Source organism: Patiria miniata, unplaced genomic scaffold (genome assembly GCF_015706575.1).
Source record: "Patiria miniata isolate m_02_andy unplaced genomic scaffold, ASM1570657v1 HiC_scaffold_8, whole genome shotgun sequence".
In the NCBI taxonomy this organism is placed as follows: Eukaryota; Metazoa; Echinodermata; class Asteroidea; order Valvatida; family Asterinidae; genus Patiria; species Patiria miniata.
This window is the reverse complement of record NW_024037075.1, coordinates 9,175,188-9,202,655: the sequence shown is the minus strand read 5'-3', so window position 1 is coordinate 9,202,655 and position 27,468 is coordinate 9,175,188. Positions and strand designations below refer to the sequence as shown.

The following is a 27,468-nucleotide window of genomic DNA, read 5'->3' as shown; positions in this document are numbered from 1 at the left end:
TGTTAACAATATGAAGGTGATTCAAAGGTGTTGTTACGTGAACTGGCTGGGGGGGGGGGGGGCTGATGATCACTCCCGGCCCGTAGATCAGACTTTTGACAAAGTTATTGTAGTGACTTGACTTGGTCACGCGATGGTGCGACGGGCTGGTCCCTGACCGGTCGACCGTGTGTACGGGTCGAGTAAGCTCGGTCGAGTCCCGGTGCGGTCGCGTCAAATCGGAGCTCGATCAGCTTTCACTCAGCTCCACGAAAAAGACGAAAAAGTCCTCTGTCGCTATGATGCCGATGGTCGACTCGGGGCGAGGGGTTTTCTCTTGTCCGTGCTGTCCACAGCACGGTATAGCGGTCCGTCTCAGCGTTGGCTCGGTGATGGCTTAGGCTTGGCTCAGTCCGGCGATGACTCCGGGCTAGGCTACGCACGCAGCTGAGTTTCAGTTACGTTGCGTGCGGTGTGCAGTGGGCTTGGCGACGGTGGGTGTGCGGCATACAGTGTGTGATGTGGTGCGCTGAATCTACGCACGCGGCGAGTACACATATGGATATGTACAGTTCACACTGGCGATCACAGCGGAAACGTTGTTGACGCGGAGACAATTTCTGCTACTTTCCGGTAGTTTTCAGTTACTCTGCTTAGTTGAGAGTGATGGGTGTTCTCTGGCCTTTTTCACCACCGCTGCCACCATGAAGTGAGATGAATCAATGAAGAACTCAGATGGAGATTATTCTCAGGTTCTGTGCCACTGCAGCTTTATTCATCAGACATAATGTAAGAGTGAGCGCGGGCGAACTGTTCACCTAATGTGCTTGCGCGCATACAAAGTAGTGCTCATGAAGTATCACGACAGATTCGAGTCGACTCGAGTCATTTGCTCGCAGTGACTCGAGTCAATTAGTCATTTACCCTTAGGGACTCAAGTCGAGTCGAATCACCAAAAATTGTGACTTGAGTCGGACTCGAGTCGAGTCATTGGTCTCGGGTCAATGACTCGACTGGAGTCCGACTCGAGTCACAATTTTTGGTTACTAGACTCGAGTCCGACTCGAGTCAAAATATTTGGTTACTCGACTCAAGTCCCTAAAGGTAAATGACTCGACTCGACTCGAGTCACTGCGAGCAAATGACTCGACTCGAGTCCCTCATCAGAAGACACGACTCGACTCGAGCAAAGGCTAATAAGACTCGATAGAGTCCCAAAAATAAAAAGCGCAACTTTGCGAAAAGTATTTGCTTAGACCAGCCAACCTGTCCCATTATGCCAGGGTTTGTTTGAAAAGATTGAAGCTTTTTTAAACATATGTACCATTTTTTTTTCAAATTTGCTGTTCAAATTTCCTGTTAATTTTTTGTTCAAATTTGCTGTTCTCAGTCATCAAATCAAATTGACAACCATTTTTGCAGAATTGTGCCAGAAATCTGCCCCCCCCCCCCGGCCCCCCCAAATCCATTCTGTCAAATTTTCTGTCAAACTCTCGTTTTTTACAACAATTCTGTCAAAGTTAGCCGAAAATCGGCTAAAACGGTCACCTTGCGTCCAATGTACTTGTACATCCATGGTTCGCGCTGCGCCAACCTCGTCCCCAGTGCTTACTTTATTTCCAACACGGTTTCCAATAGTAAACCCTGGATAGGAAACTTTCTTCCTGTATCCTGATTGGATACTGCAATTGGCTAGTAATGGATTTTTATCGTGTACTTGGTGCTATTATTCACAACGTGCAGTACGTGTTTTCGCGATCATTCGTCCACGCCTTCTCGAAAATACTAATTTCCTTTCCAATTTGCTCATAATAATATAAAATATGATACTACATGTTGTCTCGATAAGATCGTAACAGTTTGATTTCAAAAATCGTGTTTTCGTAACTCACGCCGTGCTCGCGCTGCTACGAATTGACTCTGTTTTTACCCCAGACACCGCATACAAAAACAAATGCTAATGTGTAACGCATATCCAGACACCAGACTGTTCTTCATTTGCATACGTGTGCAAAAATCTTGCACATATGCAAATGATCCAAAACCAGGGTGAGAGAGCAGGTAGTGATGGGCGCGTACTGCTCGACACCCTGGGTACGAGGTTGGCACTGCGCCTCACGACGAACGTTCAGCCAGAGATAGGTGGGACTGGGTGCCAGACTGTGTGGGTAACGGACACCCCAAGTTGCTGTGAAAAAAAATCACGCCTGAGTGGGTTTGCGACTTGGGCCATGTCGTGAATATTGGCGTCAATATTGGCGTCAATATTTGCAACTTGGAGACCATGTCGTGAATATTGGCGTCAGTATTGGCGTCAATATTTGCGACTTGGGTTCATGTCGTGAATATTAATTGGTGTCAATATTGGCGTCAATATTTGCGACATGGAGACCATGTCGTGAATATTGGCGTCAATATTGGCGTCAATATTTGCGACATGGGGGCCATGTCGTGAATATTGGCGTCAATATATATGTGCGATGTCCCTTTAAAGCCACCATACAATAGTGAAGTCGCTTATTTTATCCAAATGTACTTTCCTTATTCACTCCTTGACCCACCGTCGTATTTAATTAAGAATCTGAATGTTATGTTGTATAAATTTATTTGGAAAAGTGGCGATAGAGTTGCTAGAAATCAGATGATTCAGAATTATGGTCATGGGGGAGTTAAGATGGTTGATTTGCGGTCCTATTAGCGTTCTTAAGTGTACTTGGATCCGTAGATTATTGAACACAAAGGCCTCAGGTTGGCCCCATTTGTTTTATAAGATTACTGAAATTGAGAATGTGCTTTTTGTGGAAGGCGGTCACCCTGGCATTGTCCATTCACTTAAGAGGGCAGTAATCAGAATGATCCTCTTAGCAAGGTTTTGTGGAAGAACCACAGAATTACGATTTGTAACAATTGCATTTTTTACAACTACTGGGCCAACAAGGGGGCTGTGTCTGACCTACTTGACAATAAAGGGGCTTTTTTCTTCTTCTTTTTTAGCTTAGAGGGCTTTATGTTACAATTTAGTATTATGACTAACTTTCTATAGTATGGTGGTGTCGTCAAGGCCGTAATAAATATTTTCGTAATTTATTCAAATATTTGCTTTTCTTCTAATTTTGAGATACTCTTTGGTAGATAAAAAAAGGTTCTACCCGTAGGGCCAATCAATCATATTTTTACTTCAGTGAAAAAGGTTGCAAGTAAGTTTATTGATAAATGGGAAGCAATATTGAGTATCAATTTCCCTGCAACTAAATAGTCGGTTTCTGCAGTATGCTGTTTGCGATAACTTTTGATACAAAATTACGGTGGTTTCATTACAGATTAGTTCATAGAATCTTATGCGTCAATTCTTATAGCAAAGATGAGCAAAGGGGAGAATGAATTATGTTCCTTCTGTCATGTAGAAAATGAAACTCTGATTCACTTATTTTGTACTTGTGATTTTTTTTTGTATCGTTCTGGACCCACATCAGTGAATGGATTAAGAAGGCCTTCAATATTAAAGGCCTACGAGATGATTTTATTCGGCATACTTAACAAAAATTGGAGCGCCCTTAACTTAAGTTTTCTCCTATGCCGTTACCACATTTACAAAATGAAGATGAATGGTAGTAGACCGTCTTTTTTTAATATTTAAGAATGAGCTAAAACGATACTATGTATTAGAAAAAAAATCACATTTTCTACAAATGGTAATTTTGCTAAATTTAATGCGAAATGGGACTCATTCTCTCTTTTATGTAATGATTAGTTTCTTATTTGTTTTTACTTATTGTAAAACGCAAGAGAAACGTTTCTTCTAAATAAATAAGTTTCCTCCGAGGGAAAAAAATGGAATGAGGTTGCAAAATTAAAAGGCCTAAACCGATGTTACTCTTCAAAATCGACTATAATGCCCTTTTTCATAATTGTTTACCCCTGTAAATTATGTACAAAACTATTATATGCAGATTATATGTCAATAATTTGTTTGAAATCATTGAATTGAATACTAATACTGGCAAGTTTTACCCTGTTAATTTCCTAAAGAGTTTCAGAAGAAGGTGCTGTCCTTACCGCGTGTAGAGCCTGAAGTAGGCGAGAGTCTTGAGTACTACCATAAGGGAATATGCGTGTCCAGAGGGGTGCCTAAAGAAGTCTTTGTAGAACTGGAATCATTTGAAGTTCGAAAGGATGACATCTACCTTGTTACCTACCCTAAAGCTGGTAAGGGTTACCAGCTAACATGGTGTATGGAAAATGTGTTTGTTTGTTGGTTTGTTGGTTTGTTTAATTGTTTGTTTGTTGGTTGGGGTGTTGGGTTATTTGTTGGGTTATTGGGTTATTTGTTTGTTGGGTTGTTGGGCTGTTGTGTTCGTACTTCGTTGGTTGGTTGTTTTTCATTAATCCTGAAATTTTGTTTTGTCATTTATTATGAAATGAATTCGAAATACTGAGATATCAAATATTTTGTATCACTCTTAAAAGGTACAACGTGGATGCAACAAATAATCAGTTTGATTATGGACGGTCTTAAGGCCGAGCACCATAAGGACTTACACGTCTTTTTTCGATTTCCTTTTCTGGAGAACACCTGGATAAGTCATTACTCCCAGGTTAGTTAGAAATTATGGGTGTTTAGTATCGATATTAAATCACCCATGACCCATGTCGTTTCTTCCTATATCATTTCATATATGTGATAATAATTATGTCTTAACATTTTTAGTTGTTCCCAATAAAGCGTGGACCAATTTTATCGTTCAATGTCTCATTGGAAAGTTCATCCTGCAATGTTTACATTTGACACGGAATTCAGGCCCAATTCAAAAAATGACTCAGCAACTTTTGATTTGAAATCTAGATCGTAGAATATTGTTTTCTCGGAATATACAGCATTATACAGCATTCACTGAGCTGAAACTTCATCCGGTTATTAGTGGTTCAGCACTCTTCTTTAGATTTTGAGCACTTTTGTTGCTTCAAACGAACATAATGCACAAATTACAAATGATGGACGCTACCTTTAAAATCAATATGTTTCGTTTATGTCTTGGAAATCAAGGAATTGCTAGGTGCACCCATTTGAGCTGAATATTCCTTCAAAATATGGAGCAGTCTTCATTGCCAATCACTATGCATTTGTGTGCTCGCTGCTCTGTTCAAAATATATAACATAGGGTTTCCCTAGTCCGAGTAACTAGCTCCCCTTGAGGCACGCGAGACGATGAAGCGGTCTTGCACTTGCACACCGTTCATTGCAGCATTTAACTATCGTAGGCCTATAGGCTAAATGTAAACTTAATACATTTGTAAGGTGGATAAGGACAATGTAAACGTGTCTTTTCATGGAGAAACAACAAACATGACTTGGCACTTATTATATCCGTTGTATATCCATCTTTTAGGTCGGTTTGATCCCACCAACGCACACACTGTTGGACAAGATGCAACAAGACACACCGAGAAAGATTAAGACGCATCTCTCACCACTCCTCCTACCCAAGCAGATTTTCGACAAGAGGCCAAAAGTTGTGTACGTAGCTCGAAACCCAAAAGACGTGGCTGTATCGTACTACCACATGCATCAATTCGATACCAGCTTACAGACATACCCCGGCTGGGAGAAGTTCTTTGAAAGATTTATAAATAAGGATGGTAAGTCGTGAAAACTTTACGGTATCTTGTATAGGAAAACCGGTTCAGATGGCGAATTTTATTTTCCCTAACGACGTTAGCGAATGGGGTGTGTGCTATGAGGTTTGGGACATTACTTCCTTAATAACATGAGAAAATATATACCGGTGCATATGTATATACCGACCACCGTTGGACATTTATACAAAAATACCACTTTTCTTGAAAACGACTTCACACCAGGTGTTATAATTTAACAGGATGCTTTAGACTGTTATTTACCAACATCCTAGTAAGGTATTTCGTAAAAAAAAATTGGTAGTTTTGTTTTTCGATGTTTGCAAATGTTGTATATTTCCTTTAAGTGGAACTCGGTCTACTACATAGGAAAGTGCATATGTAAACAAAGCCAGCACGTCACGTCACGTCACTAACAAATTTTTTTTCACAACTACGCGATGCCTGTAAGATATGGATTATGGTAGCGTTGTTTTTCGCCCAAAAGAACGGGAGTTGTAAAGGAACGAAAGAGTAAATCCTTGCTAAACAACCAACGTCGAAAAACCTTATGTTTGAAAGTATACGTGCCTATTTATGGGCCTTTCTAAAGTTCACTTTAAGGCTCCCAAAGATTTTCACGTTCATTTGGCGGACAGGAACGGGCCTAGTAAAGTTTCCAACGCTTCAATCCGGCTCATAAGAAAAAACACAAGCTCACACAATGTTCAATTCAAGGCCCTCGGATCAGTTCTATTTCCTTCAATAATGCCTTGCCTACTGTGTTCTTACAGTTTATGTGAAGCTCCTGTTATCCTCCAATAGCTCCAAAACACACAATAATATCCATAAGTCGAGAATAAGCTTGTCAAAAGTGTCTAAAAGGTGATACAAAACTGTTACAAAGGTTGAAAAAACTTATGTCCTCCACGCTCCTATCGATCGCTATCCCATAATGATATCTACAAACTTTTTCTGTCAACAGAGGGCGCTATAACTGTTTCATGCGGTGAATTCGGCACTAACATACCGGCCCCTTAATTGTACAAGCTCCTGTGGTACAATTACCTCTCTTTCAAACAAAACCAAACTATTGAACAACAATACTGGAACATTTGTTTTGCTAACAACAATAAACAACATGGCTAACATGCGTAACTTCTGGGCTTTGAACAATACAGGTTTCTCAAACAAGTCTGCACAAACTCTTAAACAACATTTCCTCTTAAAGGGAATGTACATCATTGGCAATTGTTGTAATTATCAGAAATGAACTATTTGAGGGGTTAGTATAATAGATCAAATATTGTTACACTGACATGTTTGAAGTTTTGTGTTCGAAAATGCTGGAAAAACTAAGAAAAACAAAAATGTTCGAGGAGTCTGGTTCCCTGACTCCACTAAAGATGAAATGGATCAATTTATAGATGCCAGAAAATTGTAAGGTAATGGAACCACTCTAGCTGGCCTGCACCCGTTCATGAACATGTAACCAATAGCAAACAAAATTTGGATTGAACAAAAATGGTAAATTAGAGCAGTAGTTGAGAAATAGTCAGGTTTTTCCTACGGTGGTCGGCCGACCACCGTTGGAAATTTATACAAAATACCAAGTTTCTTGAAAATGACTTCACACCTGGTGCCATAATTTTACAGGATGCTTTAAACTGTCATTTACCAACATCCTAGTAAGGTTTTTCGTAAAAAAAAAGGGTAGTTTTGTTTTCCGATGTTTGCAAATGTTGTATATTCCGTTTAAGATTCAGAACTTACTTACATGTGTACAATATCCTGGTGATAACCTTTCACCTAGACCAATGGCAAATCTGCATGATACATTGTCCAACTTACTCTTCTGACATAAGTCCAAGTCGAATTTGTCTGACATTTTTACAAATCCAAACTCAATACAAAACGTAGTTACATTACACACTGTACTGGTAACCACTGAACACATTCTGAGCGAATACAAAATAGTGACAACTGGTTATTACAAAAGGAGTCCTAAATTTCTCTGCACTTCTATCAAACTACAGGGAACTGAAATTGAATACACTTGATCCAATAAACCAAATTTCGATACACAACCTACTTGCAACTTGCAATATATGCTACAACTATGAGTCTTAAACATACACTTCCACAATTCTAAAGAAAGGAACTAGCCTAAACTTATATGCATTTGCATAACCTCCATTTGTACTAGACACTGTATAACTTATAAGAATATCACACTAGCAAATATTCTAGTCAATTATCCAACCATCTAGAGTACTACAATGAGTCCAAAACAAAAAGACATACTGAAATCTGCCTCTTGCATTTTTAAATAACAGTGATAACGAATCTTGTAAATTCATCCTATTTACATTGTTATTTTCCTAAAATACACAATGCCTTCAATGATAATCATGTCTAAAGACCTAAAGGAAAATTGCTCATGATCGGGAATTACATATACTGGACAAATCCATGGGTATTCTATGTAGTGAGCACAATTAATACCGAATCTTTGGTTTACAATTATTCAAACTGAAATCACATGAACAATCAGCTTATTTACATAATTTACATAGTACATGTGTCATGAAATATACTAGCAAACAATTTCCACTGTACAATTAATCCTGTTAGAAGTACGTGTCGATTCAAATACTTTAACAATCCACATCTCATACTCAACTTGTACATTTAATGGCAATGTTGCAAGAAATAAATACACTCGACATTTGGCAAAACTGAGCTTCTGAATTATTAGACTGGTCACCTGAACAATCTTTAGCTTTAACTTCACACATACTGCCAACTGTTTTGGGGGTCCAATTTTCTAACCAATATACTGAATCAAAATATGAACACTCATTGACAATCAGATTTTAACTTACATATCCCAAATCAATCAATACAAGAGCTCTGTTCTCAATTAATGACTTGTGATCATACATGCACAAATATTTTTTACGTGTAAAAGCTGAGCACAAAAAGTACTTAACACAATGATTCATCTTTATATTACAAATAAGCTGCAAGTGTCACTGAATCAAGAGTATTTTTGAAGTTCCACTCCAAGTATTTCAACTGTCAATTGCAAAGTTCAATGTCACTGCAAACTTGATCCTTGAAACAGATTTTCGCGACAGTCAAGTCAATGTCTCGTCCTTGTTCCTGAATCGCGAACATGAATGCAACTAGCTGGCTTGAGGGTTCCATTTGCAATTTTGCACGTTTCAAACAAAGGCACAAAGGTAGAGGTGGCGCTTGGCTCGCACCTCATTTGAAATCACAACATATGCAAATCAAATTCCCATTCATCCACTGCAACTTTGGCTTGAACTCTGCGAATATATCCTGCCTCAACTGCTCCTTGTAAGGTGTAACATCATCAAACAAACTGAGGCGGCGCTAGGCTCGCACCTCTTACAAACATATTTACAAAGAGAAGAGTTTCACTTCTTTGCTGTGAAACTCTACTGTAGACTGGAGCCGCGATTCACGGGTTGCACAGATCTTCATGTCTTGTCTTGTCAAACTGCGCTTAAGGGTCTGCTTCCAAAAGCAAGCACAACTTGGTGATCGGCCTCCTGTAGACATTCGTTCTGGTCTTCACCTCCACGCTTCAAACGAATCCATCCTTGTCTGGCATAGTGCGTACCACTCTCCCAAGCGGCCAGAGATTCCTTGGCACAGATGTATCCACCACCAACACTAGATCTCCAACACCGACGTTAGGCTGGGGACGCACCCACTTCTGTCTCTCCTGTAACTGAGGTAAAGTAAAGTACTCCTGTACCCATCTGCGCCAAAACTCATCGGATAGGTACTGGACTTGTCGCCATCTGCGTCGAGCGTAGACGTCGGTCTCCTGGGTGACTACTGGGGGTAGTTGGGGGGAATGGGGGGTAGACTTCAGCAGAAGCAAATGATTTGGGGTCAATGCTTCTAGGTCGTTCACGTCATCAGATACCCTGGTAAAGGGCCTGCTGTTGATGATACTCTCCACCTCGCACAGTAGAGTGTGCAAGCTCTCATCAGTCAATGTCTGCTGCTTCATCAGGGAGAAAAGCAGTTTTCTCACAGTTCTTATCTGCCTTTCCCATACACCACCGTGATGGGACCTTCCAGGTGGATTGAAGGTCCACTGAATGTTCCTCTGCAGCAATGCTTTGTTCAGTTGAGCCTGGTTCCACTTGTTGATTTCTGTTCTAAGTTCTCTTTCAGCACCCACAAGATTGGTGCCATTATCCGATCTCATCTCTGTCACATTTCCCCGGCAAGCAATGAATCGCCGCATAGCATCAATGCATGAGTCCGTGTCTAGGGAGTCAGCCTTCTCAAGGTGCACAGCTCGTGAAGATAGACAGGTGAAAATCACACCATACCGTTTTAGCACACTGCGACCTCTTTTCACCTCTAGTGGCCCAAAGTAGTCCATTCCTACTCTGGTGAAGGGGGGCTCATCAGGTTTGATCCTGTCTGCTGGGAGGTCAGCCATCTTCTGCTCCATGACTTTGGCTGTACCGTCTGCACATCACACATTTGCCAACTACTTTTCTGATTGTGGAGTTAGCACCAGAAATCCAATATTTCTGTTGAAGACTTGCAAGCACATGGTTCCTTCCACTATGTCCGGATGTCTCATGAATGCGTCTTATGATCAAGGTTGACACGTGGCTGGCTTTGGGAAGGATGATGGGGTGTTTAGCATCAACTGGCAGTGAGGCCCTGCTCAATCTTCCTCCAACTCTTAACAGCTCACCATTTATGACTGGGTCAACTCTGTAGATGTAACTGGTTTTCTTCACTCCTTTGATCTTTTGTCTGCTCCCTCCATCATCTTCTGTACTCTGGGCAAGTGCTCTGATCTCATCTGCATATGCTTGGCTTTGTACATGCTGCAAGATTTTCTTCTCTGCTGCTTGTAGTTCTTTCAGAGTTAGTCCACCCTGCAGAGTTTGTTCAGCTTTCTGGGACTCGGGCTGGCCTTTCAACCATCTTCTGAATCTTAGCAACCAGCAGACTGCCTTCTTCAGTCGCACCCAGTCTGAGTAGTGCTCGATTACTCGATCCAGGCCCTGTCTCTCCATCTCACTTGGCTTGATGGTACACGCAAGAACATTCTTCTTAACCTCCGAGTCTTCTGCCACTTCAACTGCACCAAGCTCTGGTGTTGTGGGCCACTCATCTTCTGGCTGAAGTAAGAACCCTGGGACATTCTTCCAGTCATCCATCCGTAGGAATTGCTCAACTCTCCTTCCCCTTGAACAGACATCAGCAGGATTGAGTGCTGATTCAATGTGATGCCACTGCATTGGACTTGAGCCGTCAAGAATAATTGCCAACCTGTTGGCAACGAATGTCTTAAATCTGGTTGTTCTACTGTTGGTTGTTCTACGGTACGTAGCACAGACATGCTATCGGTCCAGAAGTAGGTGTCATCTACTTCGATCTCCAGCTCCTTCCTGATCATATGGTCAACTCTCACTGCTACTGTCGCTGCTGTTAACTCCATTCTTGGAATTGTCACCTGCTTGAGTGGGGCGACCCTCTATTTACTCATCAGGAATGAACACTTGGCTCCGCCTTCATCATTCACCAATCTCAGAAAAGATATGGTGCCATAACCCAGCTCGCTGGCATCAGCAAAGTGGTGCAAGGTGACTGACTTTGGTTCCTCAAATCCATCTGGCTTCAGGCATCTTGCCATCTTGAACTCCGCCAGTCTTGGGAGTTCCAACTGCCAATTCTGCCATTTCTTACTCAGATCTGGTGGAATTTCTTCATCCCATCCCAACTTCATCCGACACGCGGCTTGCAGTAATTGCTTGGCTGGAAGCACAACTGGTGAGACACATCCCAATGGGTCGAAGACAGAGCTCACGGTAGATAAAATACCTCTTCTTGTCAGTGGTCTCTCTCTCATCTCAATTTTGTACCCGAACTCATCATCTTCAATGGACCACATCATGCCAAGTGCATGCTCTCTGAACAGGCAACTTCTCTCCGTCGATGTTCAAGTCTTTACAGTTTCTGCCTCTTTCATCTTCAGGAATGTTCTCTAGGACTTCCTTCTTGTTGCTCACCCACTTTGTGAGGTGGAATCCTCCCTTGCTGCATGTTTCAGTCAAACCTTTGACAAGCTGGACTGCCTTAGACACTGTCAGGGTTGAGCACAAACAATCGTCAACATAGAAATTGAGATGGATGATGTGCAAAATTTCCTCACTTCCTGCATGACCATCTGCTGTCTTTTTCAAAGCGTAGTTTGCACATGAAGGAGAAGAGACCGCACCAAAGACATGTAATTTCATGCGGTACTCTTTCAAGGGTTTTTTGATGTCACCATTGTCCCACCATAACAACCTCAGCAGATCTCTGTCATCCCTGGGCACCAAGACTTGGGAAAACATGCCTTCAATGTCAGACATGAGGGCAACCTGGTCCTGCCTGAACCTAGTCAAGACACCAATTAGGCTGTTTGTCAGATCCGGCCCCTGTATCAACTGTTTATTGAGGGAGACACCTCTGTAGTCGGCTGTGCAGTCGTACACCACCCTTATCTTGTTTTTCTGTAGATGCATGACACCATGATGAGGAAGATACCATAATCTGCCGTCATCCCTTCTTGCCTCTCCATCGGGAACTTTCTCCATGTAACCCTTGCTAAGCATGGACTCCATGTAGCCTGTATATTCCTTCTGGAATTCTGGTTGTCTCTGGAACTTTCTTTATTATTATTATTATTATTATTTATTCGGCATTAAAAACACAAACAACAAACATTCACATATAGAGAAAACCAAAAACCAAGAAAACAAAAACGAACATGACGAAAGCCAGGGGCATATGCCCGGAATTAAAAAAGTTTACCTAAAAACTGTGGCCCGAAGGCCTTCAATTCCAATACCTCTGGCTACACAAAGAATATATATAAATCTATAACAATCTATAAAAATGTGTTAACAAAAAAAAGCATATATTAAAAATGGCAGAGGTATAAATGCTAAAAAGTTATCGTCCCCTAAAATTAACATCAAAATACCACGTTGAGAAAAAAACAAGATAAAAAGCAAAAAAAAATAAATAAATAGCCCCACAAAAAGAACGGGTAAAAAAAAGTCCCCCCCCCCCCCCATTATAGTTCAAAGACCCAATTATTGTGGATGTCCACATTAAACATTAAAAAAGTTAAAAAGTTTCAATACATGCAATAAAAAAAACAAATATTAGAAAAAATAAGGAAAATAATTCAACAAAACATGAGAAAAATGCCACCCCCCCCCCCAGTAAAAAGAGTTTCGTTGCAAGTAAAAAGACGTAATATTACCCTGGAGAAAAAAAATCAGTTGAGAATTAGCAAAAAAACCTCAAAAACAAGCACGACAAGTTCTTTTCAGAACTAAACATCTGCAGAGCAGCAGTTATCACCACATGGTGTTACTGCAAACCGAAATGATACAAAAAAACCTATAAAACAAACGATATACGCCTTGAAGCTATGCATGGCAGCTGGCATTAAAGTGGACAGAATCACGGGCAATGCCATGTGGAAAGAAATCTCTTCCTGGAAGAAGTATGGTTCTGAAAAGAACCGGTTTTTCAAGAAGAGATCTCCCTCCACACTGCACCATCCGAAACCCTTTTCACTTTTAAGCAAGAGATGAGAAAAATGTCAACCCTCCCCCCCCCCCAAGTTAAAAATACACAAAGAACTAAAAGGACCCAGTACAGTTACTGTGGTCGGCAGAGGTGGCATCTTAGGGAATTGATCCAGCTATTTAACGACATTTCAACGACGCCAGACCTCAGAGATTCCGGTAGCTCGTCCCATTCACGAGCAAACACATTCACTGCAGAGCCGTGAAGTCTTTGTGTGCGAGTTCTAAGATGACAAAAGCGCACTGTTTCTGTGTGTCGACCGTTGACCACAATGCCTTGTCTAACAATGTTACAAGTAATGAGGCCATACAGTGCTTTCATGACATATGAGATTAAAAGGAACTTGCGTCGTGCCACAAGAGAGGACCAATTTAAAAGATTCAGTCGGTCAGTGTAGTTCATTTCCATTCTTCTCTGTTGTAGGATCATTCTTGTAGCGCGACGCTGAACACTTTCAATCTTATCACTGAGATTATTATTATGAATGTGCCACCATGGCTGACCATATTCTAAAATGGGTAAAACCAAGGCCTTGTAGAGTGCTAATTTGGCCTCCTGAGATATGTCCTTGGCAACACTAAATATGAAGCCCAGCATTTTGTTGGCCTTAGAAACAACATAGTTCACGTGATCATTCCAAGTTAATTTACTGTTTAAAAAAACACCCATATATTTGTAATTTGCGACAACATCAAGAGGAGAATTATTAATAATATACGTAGGAACACCGGGATTTCTAGAACAAGTTATACGCATAACTTTCGTTTTCTTAATATTTAGATTCATCCTGTTGTCTACACACCACCTGTGGATTTGATTAAGATCCTCCTGTAAAATATGTTCCTCCTGTTGGCAAGATATAGGTCTGAATAATAATGTATCATCTGCAAACAACAGACAGGCAGAAGAAGTACATGAGGGAAGGTCATTAATAAACAAGTTGAACAAAAGCGGCCCTAAGACACTACCCTGGGGTACTCCTGATGATACTGGAAGCCAGGGTGAAAAGCTACCTTTGTACAGAACCCGCTGATAACGACCTGAGATGAAAGACTTAATCCACTTCCAAACATTGCCAGTAATATTGTATTGACAAGCTAGCTTTTGAAGTAGAATGTCATGAGGCATTACATCAAAGGCCTTTGCAAAATCGAGAAAAACGGCATCCATTTTGGGTGGACTAGGTTTATCAAGAATGGTTAGCCAATTGTTGGTAACATTCAGAAGCTGAGTCACACAGGATCGCCCTTTTACAAACCCATGCTGCTTGGATGACAAAAGCAAATGATTTGTGACATGGGAAGTTATGGCATTGGCAATAGTGGATTCCATGATTTTACAAACCACCGAAGTCAATGCGATGGGACGGTAGTTACAGATCAAGCCTGTGTCACCAGACTTAAAAATTGGGGTGATATTTGCCCTTTTCCAAAGAGTAGGAAGCTTGCCTTGTGACAAGGATATACAAAACAGGTCACGAAGAATAGGTGAGATTATCGCCGAGCATGATTTTAACAGCCGGGGTGTGATATTGTCAGGTCCCCGGGATTTATCATTGGACAAATCATCGATAATTCGTTGAATATCGCCACTTCTGATTGTGGCACTGACAGGTGGGAGTGGGAATTGACACGTGGGAGGAGTACCAGGAAGCTCTGAATGTCCTGGAACAAAAACGGAGTTAAAGTAATCCCCAAACATTGTGGAAATCACTTCAGGCTTATGCACAATCTCACCATGATTATTCATGACAGAGGGACACGGTGTTTTCCTCTGGCTACGAACAAAGGAGAAGAATCTTTTTTTGTTATCATTCTCAGAACGAAAAAGCTGGTCAACATGTCTGGTATAGGAAATATTAACAGCACTTTTAACCTCATTCCGAATTTTCTTATAGGCATGCCAGTGCTCATCCGACCCAGTTCGCTTGGCAAGCTTAAAGGCCCTACGTTTTTTAATAACCATACTTTTAATGTGGTCATCAATCCAGGGACTAGATCTCCTTGAACGCTGTCTTTTACATGGAATTGCATCTCGTACTGCAGCTTCAAAGAGATCTAGGAACCCATCCCATGCAGAATTTATGTCAGGCATGCTGTTCATAAAAAGGTCCCATGGCGCCAAATCAAGCAATGTATTAAAATGGGCAGATGGGCCGTTCTCTGTTCTGCTTGTGGTCTGTTGTTCGGCATTCTAACTTCTGTCTGTTTCAGTGGGAGTGCAATCTCCTAATGGTCGCCAACCATTCTGATGGAGTTCTCCACCATCTGGGTGAAGAGTAAATCCTGTCTGGACTTCTCTGGCTTGTCTTCTATGATCCTCTCATTGAAGTCATGATTGAAAAGCTTCTCCAGCTGATCATCAATGTCTGATTTGGCTTTCACTGTTACTTTATGGGAGATGATTCTCTGTTGACCTTGATTTCTCTTTGACCCATAAACCTGCCAACCAAGGACTGATTGGCAAGCAAAGGGGCCACCGTCCTTGCTGTTTATGACTTCAAGTGGTTCCATCGCCTTGGGGACATTGTTTCCAATCAAGCGCCCCACCTCTGTATCAACATTTGGCAGCTCAACTCTGTCCAAGTACTGCCATTCCTTCAAGTCATCTTTGGTGAGGATGTCTTCTCTGACTACCGGGATTTGTGTCTGGGTGTAGACTTCTGGAAGACTGATGACTGTTTGGCTCTTTAGGTCCATTATCTCAAGATCCGACAAAACACGACCCTTCACCACCTTCTCGTCCGTCAAAGTTTGTACTTGTATGTTGACTGTCTTTCCTTTCTCACCAAGCCGGATCACCACTGCATCAGCACAGAAGACTGCATTACTGCTGGAGTCCAAGAATGCATAGGTTTTGGTCTGCATTCCTGTCTTTCTTGACCTCAGGATGACTGGAACCACCCCTGGCAGCAATTCAGTAGGACACACATTGACGGAGTTTGTTAAACTGCATTTAACATTGTCCTTTACGTCTGTTTCTTCATTAAGCCGTGTTTGCTTTCCATTGACGGCACTGACTGGTGTAGCATCAGGCTGCTGGGGGCTTTTCCATTCTCTGTGTAGCACTGTAGGATGCCACCGTCGACAAATACTGCACTTCTGTCTTTTCTTACAGTCTCTTGCAAGATGTGATGATGCACGCATGCACCCAAAGCATAGCCCCTTGGCACGCCAGAACTCAATTCTCTCTTCATATGGCTTGCTGGCCAGCGCTGCACAGTTCTCTATGCAATGGCTAGCATCACTGCAATAAATGCAGGCTCCACTGCTTCCAGTTTGTTCTGATTCACCACTGACAGTTGTGCTGAAACTGGTCTTGGCGGGAGACTTTGTTGCTCTTGGGCTTGGCTTGTTACTGTTTCCTTTTCCCCAGTCGATTGTCTTGGTTATGTCTCCATAGATTGGGTTGCATGCAATGCGTGTCTGTTTGTTGATGAAGGTGACGACGTCATCAAACACAACATTTCTGTTCTTCTCTTCTTGGATATCATCAGCCTTATTCCTCCACCTATCTCTCAGCTTGTATGGCAACTTTGCTGTGATCATCCGAATGTTCTGCGAATGATTGATCTCCTGCTCCATGCTGAGATCCTTGGCTAAGTTGTACAGCTCTGTGATGAACACTGAATAGCGATGGAGCTCATCTTTATCCTCTGGCTTGATGTCCGGCCACCCAACTGCCTTTGCCACCATGTTGTCAATGATGCGATGCTTGTCACCGAATTTCTTCTTCAGCAGAAGTTTGGCTTTGGCGAGAGCGTCTGCCGAGTCTTCACCATACACATGCAGCTTTTCACAATGGCATTAGCTTCGCCCCTGGTGTACTGCTCCAAAAAGTACAGTTTGTCCTTGTCATTGTTAGTCTTGGATTCAATGGTGTGCTCGAAGGCCCTCACAAATGCATGGTAATCAAGCGGGTTTCCACTGAATGGCTGTATCTGTCTTTGGGGGAGGGATGATCTCATGTGACACTCAACCAACAACTTCATCAGTTGGTTTTGCTGTTTCATTGATTCCCCCTGTTGCTGAAGAAAGGATGTTAAGGCACCGGCACTCTCTTCATTTGGTTCTTCTCCACCACCCGCAGCACCACCCGGACTGGCTTCGGGTGTTGGTAACCATGGGTCAACTGTGGACAACATGACTTGATCCTTATCTAGTTCATCCATTCTGGCAATTCATGCAGGGTAGGCCTATACTCTATACTCAGCTCTATTCTAAGCTCCGTGTGTACTCGTAACTGAGTCTATGGAACAGTCATGACAGTATTCCTCCCGTAAAACTGGACTTTTTTCCAACTAATATACGTGCCTATTTATGGGCCTTTCTAAAGTTCATTTTAAGGCTCCAAAAGATTTTCACGTTCATTTGGCGGACAGGAATGGGCCTAGTAAAGTTTCCAACGCTTCAATCCGGCTCATAAGAAAAAAACCTTGAGACAACTCGACTCGGGACAAGTCGACCGTTGAGACAACTCGACCGTTACGACAACTCGACCGTTGAGACAACTCGACCGTTGAGACAACTCGACCGTATGTGCGATAAATGGAAAGACAAGTCGACCGTTGAGACAAGTCGCCTCGCATGTTTTGGGGCCTAGTTTTGGGGATGGTACCGGGGATTTGTGACGGCGGCCGATCGCCGTTTGGGAGTGATGACACATGAGGTTTTTTTGTTGCTACAGAGCCGATATAGCACAGCGTGATTGTTTTTGCCGGGCCTGTGCGCCCACTTGCCGCGCCGGTTGACATGCCCGCGTGCCGGGCCGGGCCCGATCCTCGCGGGCAGGGCGCGCCGGCCCAACGCGACGGCAACCGGATCGGATCGCCCTCTGTGCATCGAGTATTCCCGCGCCGCGCCCGGGACCGGTCCTGCCACAGATTTTTGCAGCTTTTTCCGCTCCACGTGTATACATTTCCATTAAGTCGAGCTGTCTCAACGGTCGAGTTGTCCCGAGTCGAGTTGTCTCAACGGTTGACTTGTCTCAACGGTTGACTTGTCTCAACGGTCGAGTTGTCTCAACGGTCGACTTGTCCCGAGTCGAGTCGAGTTGTCTCAACGGTCGACTTGTCTGACATTCAGAAAAAAACACAAGCTCACAGTCACACAATGTTCAATTCAAGGCCCTCGGATCAGTTCTATTTCCTTCAATAATGCCTTGCCTACTGTGTTCTTACAGTTTATGTGAAGCTCCTGTTATCCTCCAATAGCTCCAAAACACACAAAAATATCCATAAGTCGAGAATAAGCTTGTCAAAAGTGTCTAAAAAGGTGATACAAAACTGTTACAAAGGTTGAAAAAACCTATGTCCTCCACGCTCCTATCGATAGCTATCCCATAATGATATCTACAAACTTTTTCTGTCAACAGAGGGCGCTATAATTGTTTCATGCGGTGAATTCGGCACTAACAGAAAGGATTGATTCTTTAAAAAAAACTTTGACATTTTAAACATTGTCCGAAGAGTGCCCCCATCAAAGCCGGATCATATTTCACGCGAATGGAAATGCTAATCGCCAGAGTTGATCTGTTCAACTTTTGTAAATTCGCAGCGGGAAAACTGGCCATGATGTTGTAAAAGTGGGAAGATAGAAAACGCTGTTTATGGAGCCGACAGATAAGTGGTATTATTCAAAATGGTTGCTCTTGCCATGTGCTTCACAAGTGATCAATTGAGGGCGCTATACATTTGAACCAGTCGCCTAATATACAACGACGTAATAATTTCGCGCTCTCGTTCCCTTTTTCAACGAGTATACGAACCGGTGGGGCAGGTAATTCTGTCCCCCGGTAAACGTGTCCGGGGGGACAGAATTACCTAGGTAAAAGTGTCTCCCTGGCCCGTTAATTCTGTCCCCCCCCAGGTAATTCTGTCCCCCTCTTTTAAAACCCGGAAGGTTATTGTTTTGATGAATTCACTCTACAAGGTATACATTTTGGACTTTTAGTCTGCCCTTCATGAATAAAAATATTTAATTTAGTCTATTAGATGATATGTAAGGGAACACAATGTTTCGATTCGGAATACGGTGATTAAGAGTCTATCGCGATTCTACCGCGATAGTTCAACACAGCGGCGATGCATGGCCCGGCGATGGCCCTCGTCTCATTGATAGTATGATACAACGTCTACTTGGATTGGTCTGTGTTCCCATCATAGCGCGTAACGAAATTTCCTTGTTAATAGGGAGACGCATATGTACACATGTGATAATCACTGCCTCAAATCTTGCAGCATGTACGGGCGCGCGCGACACGCTGCTGCTCTCATTACATACTGTATGGGGACACATTTTCCAGGGGGACACTTTCACCGTCGGGCAGGGGTAAATTTTTACCTGGAGGGGGACAAATTTACCTAGGTAAAAGTGTCCCCCCGGACACATTTACCGGGCCACGATCCGGTAAATGTGTCCGGGGGGACACATTTACCAGGGGGGACAGAATTACCTGTCACACCGGCCTTGTCAGATGGCGTGTACCCTCAAGCGCGTGCATTACCTTGCATTATCGCACATTAAATATAGGCATAGGCTCGGCACTTCCTAGGTAGCGTTGCCGATGTTCCCAAGGCTGGATTTGATAAAGACCCCTACTGCCGCGGCGGCTTTACAGAGACTGGCTGCATTAGAAGAATACAAAATTTTGGGCAATTCCACACTAATGGGCCAATCATGGGCGTCGCCAGGATTTTTTTCTAGAGGGGGGCGAAACATTTTTGGGCCAAAAATGCTTGCATTTCTCAACATATTCTCGATTTATCAGTTTTAGAGGGGGGAAGGGACATTCCCCCCCCCCCAACTTATTAAATTTACACCACTTTGTCTTCGCGCCTCTTTTTCTTTTCTTTGTTCTCTTTTTTCTTCTTCTTTTTCTTCTTTGTTTTTTTGCTTTTCCAGGGGGGGGGGGCAAGTGCCCCCCTTGCCCCCCACTTGCGACGCCCATGGGGCCAATTAGAAAAGTTAATGGATGTTGCATAAAGGGTAAAAGATGAGGTAATATTTTCTTCAGTTTTTTCCTTTACCTTGCTAAGTTGAAATTGACCAGGACAAGACGAGACAAAAGATGATATTTTTTTTATTTGAGAAAATAACTAGCGTCTTTTCCGTGTGATACCTATGTAAAGCCCGGTTCATACTCTGCGCGAAAGCGAACGCGAATTTGTGACGTCGTGGCAAGTATTCGCGCTGCGAATTCGTAAAAGTTGAACATCTTTCAACTCGGGCGAATTTCGCAGCGAATGTTTTATGACGTCAAATTCGCTTTCGCATGAAGTATGAACCGGGCTTAACGTGGACAGACACACTGCAAGGAAAAGGGTGCTTAGGATAAATTCAGTTTCTAATAGGCACTTCCAGTGACCCTTTATATGCAATTTTACACTGTTATCAAGCGAAAATATAAGTTTTCAAACTGGCTTTAGATTTATGATTAGGTCACGTACGTACAGGGACAGACATTTTGTAACAAATGTCCAGTCTGTTTGTACGAATAAAATCCTGATTATAAAATATCAAATATTTCTTCACGTTGACTCTGACTTTTCTAGGTTTTGACTGAAAGCATTTCTCCAGGGTACATCTTCTTAAATCAGACAGCATTAGGGGATCATTAAATGTTATGCTTACTTTGTGAATTTATCTAATATGTCCGTCCTTCGTTACCTACCTAACACTTTTAAAAACAATATCCTCCATATTTTCTTAAATACAAAACCAGTTATATCCTTTGCAGGTGAGGATATTTGTTCAAAGCTTGCAATGTTTACAGCAAAAATTGAGGGCCCAAGAACCTAGTTTTATCATCAAAGCTTAACGGTCTTCTCAAATGTGACACTTTTGGGCCCATTATTGTGGAAATCCGAACTTAGACCAACACTAAGTGCGGCCTCGCTTTTCCACACTGGGAGAGAATATCACGTAATGAATCATTATCAGGGAAGTTTCATGTTAAATTCACAGCAACTTGTATTTATTTTCAGTTTCCGGAGGTGACTGGTTCCAGCATAACCTCTTCTGGTGGGAAAAGCGACATGATGCAAATGTTCTTTTCATCAAATTTGAAGACATGAAAAAGGCAAGAGTATTAGTGAAAATGTATGATCTTGTGTAAGACAATTGTTTGTGACCCCAAGTAAATGTTTGGAATTGTATAGCCATGTATCGTTTATTTTGTTACATAATTTCTACATTTGGGGGGGGGGGATTGTAAGAACTTGAGGTGACAAATGTACATACCAATTAATGTGCATATACATGTACTAATCTTCTGCCAAGGATCTGAAGAATGCTGTACAAGTTACTGCTGATTTTCTGGAACGAACCGTGACGCAGGACGACTTACAGAAAATCGTGGAAAAGTGCAGTTTTGAAAACATGAAGAAGGACCCCAAAGTAAATCCAGACATGGTGTTGGAGTTTTGTAGTGACAGTGACGTAGTGAATCAGCCACCGAAGGAAAATATTATGTCATTCATGCGAAAAGGTAAGTAAAAAAACCAATAAAAAGTTTCTAGTGTGTACTGCATTTGGTAGTGGGGAATCTATTGTTCTTGTTGCCGTATTAGGCCATTGTCCAAAACCCGTATCAAGTCTAGAAGTTGAGGTTCGTCTTAACTTTCTGGTGTCAACTTACAAGTTGACACCAGAAAGTTAAGACGAAACTCAACTTCTAGACCAGCACTATCGAATTAGTGAAGATGACCTTATTACAATAAGGTCATCTTCACTAATTCGATAGTGCTGAATCTGAACATGATTGTTCACATTGGACCAAACTACCTATTTACCTCATGCCGATATTTTTTTCTTTGTTATTTTGCCCATTTTTGGTCAAAAAAGTATTTTTGCCATAACTTCTACGTTTTAAGTTCAAATGCTTTCAAAGTTGACACCACAAATAAATAGGAAGTCGTCATGAATAATATAAGTCATTATTCGAATAATACATTGCCTTTGAATGTTGCATTGCACTTGCTTGTAAGGAGCACTTCATCTTAATCAAACTAGAACATCCCCACACCTTTCAACTGTTAGACACCAGCGACCCATCCTTTGAAACAAAATTCGATGTTCCTGCCTACTGACTGCAATAGACCTGAGACGTAATGACGTAATGGCTTTGTTTACATATGCGCTTTCCTATGGGAGCAAAGTCGGGACGCGTGGGGACCGTCTACTACATAGGAAAGCGCACATGTAAACAAAGTGTGACACCATATGTCTCAGGCTTATTACAATGCAGGGTGAGTCAAATATAAAGTGACCGAATTGCGAAAAATATTGTTTAAAATATTTGGCTCTCTCCATTTCATTAAAAAAATACCAAAGGGATAAACTTTACATCTTATTGACTTTTAACTGTGAACAGCACGTAATTTGCATTCCCAAGTTATGTCTATTTCAACAAAAAGATCACAAAACCCGGCTGACAACCACTGATAAGATACCGTCCTACGAACTGATGAATAATATGAAACATAGACGTTTTCTCACCTCCATGAATTAACGAGAACGTACAATAATCGCCATCAATATTTCCGTTAAAAGAGTTGACTTGGTCCTCATATTCAAAACTCGGAATCTGACAGTAAAAATAAGATTTCCGTCTTGATCTCAATTATTAAAATCTCCACTTTAGCAGGGGGTGGTAAAGTCCAATGTCAAAATTTGAAGACTCCTATCTGGGAAATGGTTAACGCCATCAATACAAGACTTTTGACATCAAAACTAACACTGTATCTCTTAAATAACCCCCACCCCTTGAAATTCAAAATTAACCCCAAAATGGCCTTTTCTGGCTATAATGCCGATTATCCTGTTGTAGTAATGATGAATAAAGACTTATTATTTCATATTGGAAACATTCAGGCACAATAGCATATGGAAAGAACTCAGAAAGATGCTTAGCTTGAGGTGCTGCCTTGAACGTTTAACCCCTGAAAGAGGCAACAGGAGCATATATCAAGGGCATTTACATGTATATTGGGGGGGGGGGGCGGATAACAATGTCTTGAAAAGGGCACTTGCACATCCATGCTGAAAGGTATATAATGTATATATAGACACATTTTTTTCCAGTACACTTGGCCTCTGTAAAATCAAATGGGGGGGGGGGGGCTGGTACCATCTGTCGATGGGCGTGCTGTTCTAACCAAAAATTATGCGCACTAGTATAACGGATGTGTGGTGCTTTTCAGGGCGAAACATGCATACAATTCTTACGAAGGCGCCCACACAGCCGATGGTACAATGGCATGACCTTTTGTAAAGTTACAATTTATAGACATTCCTGTATAATCCGTTATTAAAGATGAAAAGACGGACATGGATGGGCATTCTTGAATCATACTACTTTCATTCTTATGATTAATCCAGCTCTTGTTGAGTGGTTGGGCAAAACCCGACCACCACCTATTATTGTTACGATTAATTGAGTGGTCGGGCACAACCCGACCACTCTCTATTAATGTTACGATTAATCTTTCTTTTTTTTCCGTACAGCACGTTTCCGCGGGTTTTCTCCTAAACGGTTTTTATGAACTTGTAACTTTCAATATATATCGACCCTTACTCTGATGTCATTATGACGTCATCGGGTGTCAAATTACAAGCGATTGTCGTTAAAAAAATGACGATCTTCAGTCACCTATAACTCTTGAACAAAATTATCAATTATGTTCCAACCTTGTATCCAGATAGACCATTAATTGATTAACATTTTATGTCGTACGTGAACTCGCTTGACCTTGTCTTCCGGTTCTACCGGAAGGTCAAAGTAAGGTGAATTCAAATTGTAGACATTAGCCTGAAATCAAAACAAAGCACAGTTTCTTCTGAACGGTTTTCGGTATGATCATAAAACCTAGTGTGGACTTGTACCATGTTACGAAGATGTTATTGAGTGGTCGGGCACAACCTGACCACTCTTTGGATTTATTGCGATTAATCTTTCTTTCTTCCTTTCTTTCTTTCTTTCTTTTTTTCCTTCTGCATAGCACGTTTCTGTGGGTTTTCTCCTAAACGGCATATGATATGAACTTGTAACTTCTAACATATATTGACCCTCATTCCGAGTGGTGCATATTACACTGACGTCATTATGACGTCATCGGGTGTCAAATTACAAGCGATTTTCGTTAAAAAAATGACGATCTTCTTTCATCTATAACTCTTCAACAAAATGATAAATTATGCTCCAACCTTGTAATCAGATAGATCAAAAATTGATAAACATTTTTTGTCGTGTACGTGAACTCACTTGACCTTTACTTCCGGGTCTACCAGAAGGTCAAAGTTAGGTGAATTCAAAATGAAGACTTTAGCCTGAAATCGAAACAAAGCACAATTTCTTCCAAATAGTTTACGTATGATCATAAAACCTAGTGTGAACTTGTAACATGTTAAGAAGATGTTATAACTGTCGTTACGTAATCATGACGTCATCAGGTATCAAATTACAAGCGATTTGATTGCATGATTTGACAAAATACTTTGACCTATATCTCTTGAACTAAATAGAGTATCGTGTTCGTTTTTTTGTGAGGTTGTAGACGGTGCCTTGAGCACCGTTTCTTATTCCCGGGTACAAAACTGCTTTACCTTTACTTCCGGTGTTACCGGAAGTGCAATACAAACTTAATATAACTCTAAAACAAAAGCATTTTACTACAGACAAATACTTTATGGAAGTGTTAAGTGAGGAATACCAATCACAAACCACATTATCTTGACGTCATCCACGAAAGGGCCCTCCAGCGGCACATAGAAAGTAGTTTAATCTTTTAAAATGTTAAAACCCTCAATCAAATTTTTATGATATATTGCGCCTATTAGGCTATATCCCGTGAGCAACCACAAATGAATTTGCAAGGTTTCATAATCATGACGTCATCAGACCAGAAGTTACTGTAGGGAGAATTCAACAATGACCATTTTATTTTTAATTTAAATCCATCATTGGATCCCTGTCTCATGCCTTTGTTTTTTGCCCCCGCAAAATGACATCTGTTACACTTAATATTGACCTTTTACTTCCAAAAAACTGTGACGTCATCAAACTTGAAGTTAGCTGTTATTATTACATACACTTAATTTCCATATTTCCATGCGTTATTTTTACTTAATGATAAACAATTGTCCTCCCTTCCCTGTTTGACTGATGACGCCATCAAACCGGAAATAATTAACTTGTACGTGTACCCTACTGTTAACTGAAATTTATCATACCTTAAAAAGATGCATTCTTTTTGAACAAAATAATTGGTACTGGAAAAGTTGAAGTTCTTGGTCCTTTTTTTCTGACATAAACATATTCATAACTTAACTGGACAATGTCTAATGAAATGGTTGTCTACCCGACCACTCTGCGTTTGTAACAACAAACGCGAACCTCTAGTAAATTTTGTAACGTCATCATGACGTCATCAGGTATCAAATTACGAGCGATTTGATGGCACGATTTGACAAAATAGTTTGACCTATATCTCTTGAACAAAATAGAGTATTATGTTCATTTGATCGTAAGGTTGTAGACTATGCCGTGAGCAACATTTCATATTCTCGAGCACAACACAGCTTGACCTTCACTTCCGGTGTTACCGGTGTTACCAGAAGTGCAATGAAAATTGAATACTAGAGTTTCGCGTTTGTTGAGTTACAAATGCATAGTGGTCGGGCGGACAGCCTTTTCATTATACACTGCCCAGTTAAGTTAGGAATATATGTTTATATAGAAAAAAGGATCATGAAATTAAATCCCTTCAAGTACAATCAATGTTTCAAAAAGGTATCTTTAACGGTGTGATTAATTTCAGTAAACATTCTATGTGCACAAAAAGTTATTTCTGGTTTGATGACATCATCAGTCAAAAATGGTTAGTGAATACTGATAAAGTTTTACTGATAATTTTTCATTGTAAAGTTAAAATAACGTATGAAAACATGGGAAATATAATTGTTTGTATTAATAACACCTAACTTCCGCTTTGATGACGTATTGATAACACCTAACTGCCGGTTTGATGAAGTCACAGTATTAGAGATCCAAAGGTGAACACTGTAATGGATATCATTATTTGGACTTCGAAGATATGACAGGGATCAAATGATAAAATTAAATTAAAACTATGATCTTTTTCAAATTCTCCTTAATGTAACTTCCGGTCTGATGACGTCATGAATTTGAAACCTTGTCAAGTTATCTGTGGTTAATCAGAGAATATTGTAGCGGTACTGCCTCGGACGACTGCCCCGGCGAGTAGCGGCGAACGGCCTAGCCTCTACGGTCGGGTACGCAGATCTGTTTCGGCGGAGATTTACCGCCAGGCCCGCAGCAGACTACCAAAGGATCACCCTCACACGCACTCTCGCTCACACAACCCAAGTGGACTAACTAGGGGGACTGGGGAAGGATGGGGACCTGACACCAGATATGTCTTTCGTAAGATTATTTTATTCGCCTACCCAGGCGCCTCGCCTACGTGATCTTATACTCAATCACTTCCCTTACAAACTCAGAGATTACATAATTATCTTGATTATAATGCAGGAATCATTAATTAACTACACTCACACAAAGTATGAGGCTCCCTCCACTGTGACTATAGGTGATTGGTGATTGGTTAATTGTGGGAGATTAGAACAGTGCAACTTTTCCTGAGACCGCGCACGGGTTCCGGCCACAGCAGAAAGAGAGCGAAGCTGAGCGCATGGCCGCTTATATGCACTGGCGCTATTAGCTGGTGCCCCCATAAACCTGGGTGAGTGCACGCGCACCCCGCTGGCTACCAGTAAAGAACTAAAGTGCGCCCTCCATAAAATGCATTGCGCTACACAGGCGCCTTCCAAGTTTCGGTCAGTCCCTGACCTCAAAACTGATTACTTAAATAAAAGCAATGCCTAATCTCTAAATCAAATTACTTCCAAAAGTCTGCTGCACTTTACAGTGATAATCCTAGTGACACCAACATGACTATCGCCTTAGAACATTGGAAGGTGATTCTCCTCAACAAGTTTAAACCTCTTAAACTTTGGCATCCTTATAAACTGAACTTAAAGAACAAGGTTACAACTCTGAGATAAACTTTAACATCTTTTTAAATTGTACAAGCTTAAAACTGTTTGATAAACCTTAACAGCATCATAAATCCAACAACTTCAAAACTCTTATATAAACCTTAACGAGAACTTTGAGGCTCAAAACTTAGGTGCAACATGA

At 41.4% G+C, this 27,468-nt stretch overlaps 1 protein-coding gene across 1 annotated transcript in view; it reads left to right on the top strand.

The window, feature by feature from the left end:
* The first annotated feature begins 3,574 nt into the window (after positions 1–3,574).
* Positions 3,575–27,468, top strand: part of LOC119719709 (sulfotransferase 1C2-like) — a 40,057-nt gene continuing 16,163 nt past the window's right edge. The window contains exons 1-6 of the mRNA XM_038189206.1: positions 3,575–3,587; positions 4,009–4,185; positions 4,447–4,574; positions 5,367–5,616; positions 21,233–21,327; positions 21,528–21,735. Coding sequence (XP_038045134.1) covers positions 3,575–3,587; positions 4,009–4,185; positions 4,447–4,574; positions 5,367–5,616; positions 21,233–21,327; positions 21,528–21,735 — 871 coding nt within the window. The remainder of the gene's footprint in view (positions 3,588–4,008; positions 4,186–4,446; positions 4,575–5,366; positions 5,617–21,232; positions 21,328–21,527; positions 21,736–27,468) is intronic.